Source organism: Crocodylus porosus, unplaced genomic scaffold, assembly GCF_001723895.1.
Source record: "Crocodylus porosus isolate Cpor-Errol unplaced genomic scaffold, CroPor_comp1, whole genome shotgun sequence".
Taxonomy (NCBI): domain Eukaryota; kingdom Metazoa; phylum Chordata; order Crocodylia; family Crocodylidae; genus Crocodylus; species Crocodylus porosus.
Genome location: NW_017728917.1, coordinates 4,105,415 through 4,112,583, shown reverse-complemented (window position 1 = coordinate 4,112,583; position 7,169 = coordinate 4,105,415). Strand labels below are relative to the sequence as shown.

Genomic DNA, 7,169 nt, shown 5'->3' with positions numbered 1-7,169 from the left:
AGTCTACTTCAAGGTTACATAAATGTGAGAGTGCCGCGCGGCAGTTACACAAAAAAAAGAGAAAATAATATGAAGTCTTTGCTAAAAACTATAAGACAGTTACAACCCCTAGAGTGGCTGTACTGAAAGAGACCATAAATGGAGCGCGAGATCTTCCAGTCCAGCTTGTCTGTGAGGATTGAACACATGACTTCTTGCAAATCTTCCAGCAGTGCCTGCAAAAATATATGTGGCTACATCCAAAGAATGCACAACACCTGGTGCTTAGAACGTACGATTTTGTTTCTGAAATGGGCTTCTGTTTCAGTTTTAAAGAGTTGTCCATCAGACTAACTGGAACTACAGGAGCCGCACGTGGGCTAGTCTCCATGTGCCTCAAATATTTCAACTTTCTCCCAATTTCTACCATATGGCTGTTAGACTACATGCATACAGCAACAAGATTAAACTAGTCCCCAGTTTTCATTGCTGCAGAATCTGTAGGCTTTTCCATATCTTCTCGGACGCAGCACATCTCAGAATAAAGTGCGTGCCTTTTTATCTTTTCTTCATTCTGTCTTTCAAAAACCTTTCTCTTTAGCAAGTAACTGAACAGCAGCAGCTAAGGAGCCAAGCCTACTCACTTTTCTGATTCCTGCGAGTCCTGTACAGATTTTTACTTTGGCTTTTGCTTGGAAAGATGGACAGTCCTTGCCATATTTCTCGCATATAATGCGCACACGTTTTTTGGGGTTTTTTCCCAGCGGCTGTTTTTTAGGAAAAGATGCATTTATTTTATTTTTATTTTTTTGGTATGCCAGGAATATTGCATTTCACTTGTGGTTAACTCCTGATTAACTTACCTTTATGTGAAAAAGTTTCAAACTGTTTAGGGTTTGTTTTTTATTTGGTATTGCTGGTTAGAGTTTTGCGTTAACAGTGTGGGTCTTGCATAGGTCCGTCACCAAGCTGCTGGAAGATTTGGTTTACTTCGTTACTGGTGGGACTAATTCTGGGCAAGACGTACTTGAAGTGGTGTTTTCTAAACCAAACCGAGAGCGACAAAAACTGATGAGAGAGCAAAATATCCTAAAGCAGGTAGGCTGGATAGTATCCTGTACCAGAACTTGTCATGGCTTAGTGGTACAATTGTACAAGCTGGATAAAGTAACTCATGCCACCTTTGGCTTTCAGTGAATGGGTAGTAGTGAAAGTCTCAAACTCTGCGTCCCTTTGCTGTACAAGGGACGTGGCGGTAGCAAGGTGAAGGTTAGGATGGAAGAAAAACCATCAGAGGGGATGTTGGAAACCAGATACTTGGTCCTGATTTAGAGCTGTAAGATGCTTTTGGGTGGGAGAAACTAATTCAAAACTGAAGTAGGGAGTCTGGAAGTTGGGGTTGGGGCTACAAAGTGACAGATGTGGGAGTGTATGTGCACACCTATCTTGGTTATATGCATGTAGTACCTCTGAAGACCTTTTTATTTATTTTATTCATTTTTAACCTTACAGATTTTCAAGTTGTTACAAGCTCCATTTACAGACAGTGGAGATGGGCCTATGTTGCGACTGGAGGAACTTGGAGACCAGCGTCATGCTCCTTTTAGACATATTTGTCGGCTCTGCTACAGGGTGTTGCGACACTCCCAGCAAGATTACAGAAAAAATCAGGTTAGCGCTAAAGTTAAGCTCTCTGGAGAGGGTGCCAATAGACCTCTAATTCTATTAAAGCAAACCTGTACCCCCGTGGATTGAGCCGTACCAGCTTATCTGCATATTTTGCATGTGTGGGGTCCAGAGACAGGTAAGAGGTTTGGATCGCTCAGTTAGGTGGAGCTTGGGGGCCTTTTGAGTTCAATCAGAGATTTGTACTAGCTTCCATACTGCTGTTTCTTACAGGAACTTGGGATAACTGTGAAGTTGTTGCTCACCTTGTCTAATGTTAGTGAAGACTAGGGTTTCCGTTATCCCTCATATACCTCAGTGGATTCTGCCTTGTCCCTAATACCTCAGTGGATTCTGCAACTCTTACCTTTGCTATCCAGCTGTGGAGCACTATCTTTTTTGAGAATTTATAGGAACAGGAAAAAGGATGCATGTCTGGGATGTATCCAGCCCTGTAGCTTTGGAGGCCTGAAAGCTCTTCCTCGCTGTAAGAACAGTGGGATTTTAATCAAGCTCTCTTTTAGGGAGAGAAACAGCCTTACCTTTTGAAGTGTTACGTTTGGTTAAAATGACTTATTTTTTCCCCCTCCATATTTTGAAGGAATATATTGCCAAGCAGTTTGGCTTTATGCAGAAACAAATTGGCTACGATGTATTGGCAGAGGACACGATAACGGCATTGCTTCATAACAATCGTAAACTTCTGGAGAAGCACATTACAGCTGCAGAGATAGACACCTTTGTTAGCCTTGTGAGGAAGAACAGGGAGCCCAGGTGAGATGAAAAGGTGTTTGACAGTTTGCAAGACATCTGGAGTGGCCAGTAGCTGCTTCAGCTTTAGGCATCTTGATTAGGATTCAGTGTTGGCTTTTTATTTCCCAATAGGTTTTTGGATTACCTCTCAGATCTGTGTGTTTCCATGAACAAGAGTATACCAGTGACACAGGAGCTGATCTGTAAAGCTGTGCTGAATCCAGCAAATGCAGACATACTCATTGAGACTAAGTAAGTCAAGACCCTTCATAGCTGTTTTTTTAGCTTGGCTTGGAAAGTGGGTTGGTGAGGATGCTTTTGGCAAGGCAGAATAGAAGTGGGGCAGGGTGCTGTGTTCAGGCCTTTCTAAATGCATACAGTTAGCTGTAGCCAGAGAAGTCACTGCTCTTTGGATGTTGACCCTGTGATCATAAGCCTTTTATCAAACATCTTGTGTTTTACTCTAACAGAGCCAAATGCTAAATCAGGAACCTCTTGAACCTTAACAGCATTCAACACACCCAAATCCCAAACTGTAGTTCACACTTTGCAAGTTGCTTTTCAGGATCCCAGAGTCCTTGTCCTCATCTGACCTTCAGAATTTCCCCTGCAGATGAACTGGAATCAGTACCTGTTCTCCACGCTTGCAAACTGGTGCTTGTACATTTGTTTCCCCCACCCCAAGACATCCCAATTCCCATTTCCGTGTCTCTGGAATAGTGTGCCAATGCCTTTACCCTATAATAAATTTGGCCCAGACACCAAATTCAAATTAGTTGCTATGAAGCAGCATTTATTGATACAGAAGAGATCAGTGGTTTTAAAAAAAGGGTGGGAAGTGATATGAATAAACATCAGTTTGGAGCAGGCTCCAGAACCCAAGAGCTGCTCCCTCCTTTCCCCCCTGCTGGGAGAATGACTTCTTCACTCAGTCAGGCTTCATTTTGCTTTCCTTTCTAGTGGCTCAGCTTCAACGGGAAGGATAGGGGACACCCACAGACTAGTCTAGCTTGGCAGTTAGTCTGGGGGTTTAGAGCACCTTCCCTGAAAGTAGGAGATCTGGGTTCAAATTCCTTCATCCGAGTAAGACCTGGAATCTGTCCCCCGTTTCCTGGGCAAGTGCCCTAACTAATAAGCTACTCGTCAAATGGTAGATGGGTTGCTTTTTCCCCACTCCCTCAAACAGTGGCTCAATAGAAATTTTCTCTGAGGAGCTGGAGACTAATGCAAAGTTCAGGCACTTCCCAGGTGGCACAGGATTGCAGCAGAGGTCAGGTGGAGTTAGGTGGCCATTCTGGATTGTTTTCTTCAAGCCAAATAAAGTTTATGTTCTGGTTTCTGATTATGGGATATTATTTGGTCATGGCAAAGGGTTTGGGGGAGCATTTAATTGGTGCTGGTATCCCCCTAGATGTTGCTTAAATTAACGTTTCCTGGATAGAAGAGTCCACCGCTAGCGTTACCTGGCCTTGCCCTGAGTGGCGTGTGTGTGTGTGAGTATCGTAGCCTCATAGATGATCTGCCTGGAAATATGTACGTGAAATAAAATTCCTTTTGGCATCAGCTAGAAATGTACTATGTTTGTGATTTTGTATTATTTGTCTGATTGCATCTAACAGGGCTTTTATGTAACACCCATATTAAAATTTCTGAACACCTGACGTCATCACGCGAGATGACACTAACGCTTGCATTAAAATGTATTTATTTGTCATGCTGATAATGAATACAGGTTTCCTGAGTGACTGTGAAGGTTATTGTTGCCATGTCCATGGTATAGTTTAGCAGTTGGCTTGAAACAGTCTTCTAAGTCTAATCCCTGTTCATTTTTGCCAGGTTGGTTCTGTCTCGGTTTGAGTTTGAAGAGGTATCAAGTGGAGATAATGCCTTGGAGGTTGGAGAAGATGAGGAAGAAGTCTGGCTATTCTGGAGAGACAGTAACCAGGAAATACGCAGTAAGAGTATCAGAGAGTTGGCTCAAGATGCTAAGGAAGGGCAGAAGGAAGATCGGGATGTACTCAGCTATTACAGGTTAACACTGTGTGCAGTAGTGAGCTATAGAAGTGTAACAAGACAAGTGTGGGTAAAAGCGTCGTAGGTGTGTTACTAGAAAAGTAGTTCTGAATAAAGACTTGAATTATTGCTCAAAATACCCAATAGAAGATGTAGCAAAAGCATTGTATATATGGTGGAGTAACTAGAAGCACCAGGCTGATCATAAAAGACGCAAATCAAATCATCCATATGAATATAATAAATTTAGCTGAAGCGGTGAGTAGGTGAGATTAGGAATAGATAGGTTTGGCAGAATGTCAAGGTAAGCATCTGTGGCCAGCTCCCTCCCGATGATAATGTCTTCCACGATAGCTTGACTTGCTTCATGACTATCTTTTAACCTTGGTTCCACACAATTCGTATTTTAATTGGGCCTCTTGATAGAGAGATGAGCCAGCACTGAAAGGAGTGCTGTCCTGTCTTTGTTACCATTACGATTTTTCCTCACCTTTTTTTTTTGTTGTTGTTGTTGTTAAGAATTTCTTGTTAACTTCCCGCCTTCTAGTAGCCCTGAAGTTCCCACTAGGGTGGTTTATATGAACATGCCACAAAAGTTGTATTTGAATATATCTCTCTAATTTTTTTTTTTTTTTTTAGCTTTCTGTATTGCTCAGCTATGTTTTTTAGCAGTTTCTAATAAGTGGCGTTTCCTGACGATTCAGCAAGACCCTGAGTTCTTGGCACATAGCACATCCAGCTCTCAGCCCAGACTGAATTTCCGTTTAGGGTATAAACTCTTGAAAATAATTTGAAAGACCATTGCCTATGGTGGGGTGGAAAGTATCAATACATTCCTTTCTCAAGGGTGAGAGGCTGAGAGCCATGGGACTCTTCAAGCTGGAAAAGTGCAGGCTCAGGAGTGATCTGGTGGCTGCTTATAAGTTTCTCAGGGGTGACCGCCAGGATCCGAGGGAACACTTGTTCACCAGAGCATCTCAAGGGAGGACAAGGTCAGATGGTCACAGACTCCTCCATGACCATTTCAGGCTGAACATATTGACTGTCTGAGCCCCCAAGGTTTGGAATAAACTGCTGCCAGAGATGGTTTAAGCACTTACTTTGAACGCCTTGAAGAGACATTTGGGTGTTTATCTTGCTGGGATCCTATGACCCCTGCTGACTTCCTGCCCCTGGGAAAAGGGGCTGGACTCAATGATCTTATGATGTCCCTTCCGGGCCTAATGTCTATGAAATCTATAAATTCATACCATTTTTGTCTTGTCTTCTGTTTTTTAAAAATGAAAAAATTCTTCTGGTAAACTTCCTAGAATGGATTAACTTATAGAATTTGGACCTGAACTTATTCAGTAGTTCTGGCTGTAAGGTTGACTTGATACAACTTTCTTCTTAGCTTTCTGTTTGTAACATCCATGCAATTCCTGCAAGTTTGTTTGTTTTCCCCATGGAAAGAATTTTTGATGCTCTTAATTTCTTCTAACCTTATGGTAACAAGCGTCTGTGCGTGTCCGCAATGAAGTCGACGCGAAAAAATTGGTAAAGATTCAATTGAGGTTTCTGCCTACAGCAAAAATGAGCCAGTTGAACAAAATGCTTTGTACTCTCCATATTTAAAAATCATCTTATACTTGACCCCAATCAGTAAGGAACATATGAATACTCTAAACGTTGGGCATATGCTCTTTCACAATATTTCACAATTCAAGCAACTAAGGGTTAAAGATCAGAGTTGGTTAAACATGCATTAACTTTAAACACTTCCTACTGGCTACAAAGCAGACAAACGAAGGTGCATTATATACGCCTGCCCTGTGACTGACTAATTGAAATGGAGACTAGTGCTGCAGTTCAGAAGGAGACTTCGGCACCTGTCCAACTTGAAATGCTTCAGTAGTCCATTGCCTTCGTTGTACTAGCAATCAAACATGAGCTTTGAGTCCTTTATACAGACCATTGTTTTATTTACTCCAGTGCAGTAGCTCCCTAGCTATTAAAATAGCTTTAGCAAAAAAGATTGTAACGCGGTCTTAACTCCTTAGTATGCAACACTAAGAAATCTAAGTGACCCTTGCATGCTGCTTATGTTTGGTTATGTATTGAGAAATGATATGTTCTATTTAGTGTCCTGTAGTGTATTTGTATATGCTAGTAATAAGAAAATCTTTATTGGATGGCATTATTACCATACTCAGTCTGCCATTTTCTCTCGCTTCAATTTCTGGAAACTAACCTGTTATGTGTTTATTTTCCAAAAGGTACCAGCTGAATCTCTTTGCTAGGATGTGCCTTGATCGACAGTACTTGGCTATAAATGAAATATCAGGCCAGCTGGATGTGGATCTCATCCTTCGTTGCATGTCTGATGAAAACTTGCCGTATGATCTGAGAGCTTCTTTCTGCCGGCTGATGCTGCATATGCATGTTGACCGTGATCCACAAGAGCAAGTAACACCAGTGAAGTATGCGCGCTTATGGTCTGAAATACCTTCTGAAATTGCTATTGATGAGTAAGTACTTCTTCTTTTTTTTCCCTTTTTAATATTAAAAGCAAAACTAAACAAGCCTGGAGCTAAATTACGAGCTTTGCCACTCCTGTAAGAGTCCAACTTTATCCTGCTAGCACAGTGCTGAAAGTGAAAGCTTGTGACATCAAAACAGTCGCATTCAGTGAGATGCTCATTGAAAAAAATCTTCCTCAAGGTGGAAAGCTCTGTTTTGGAGCTTTGTACGGATGCCGCATGGCTCTCTCGAGGCAGTGG

General features: G+C 41.9%; 1 protein-coding gene across 1 annotated transcript in view; it reads left to right on the top strand.

Annotated features, from left to right (window-relative positions):
- LOC109311373 (inositol 1,4,5-trisphosphate receptor type 1-like) overlaps positions 1-6,921 on the top strand; it is a 23,819-nt gene extending 16,898 nt beyond the window's left edge. Inside the window, exons 12-17 of the mRNA XM_019536989.1 lie at positions 929-1,077; positions 1,492-1,650; positions 2,246-2,418; positions 2,530-2,649; positions 4,234-4,428; positions 6,666-6,921. Coding sequence (XP_019392534.1) covers positions 929-1,077; positions 1,492-1,650; positions 2,246-2,418; positions 2,530-2,649; positions 4,234-4,428; positions 6,666-6,921 — 1,052 coding nt within the window. The remainder of the gene's footprint in view (positions 1-928; positions 1,078-1,491; positions 1,651-2,245; positions 2,419-2,529; positions 2,650-4,233; positions 4,429-6,665) is intronic.
- The last annotated feature ends 248 nt before the right edge of the window (positions 6,922-7,169 follow it).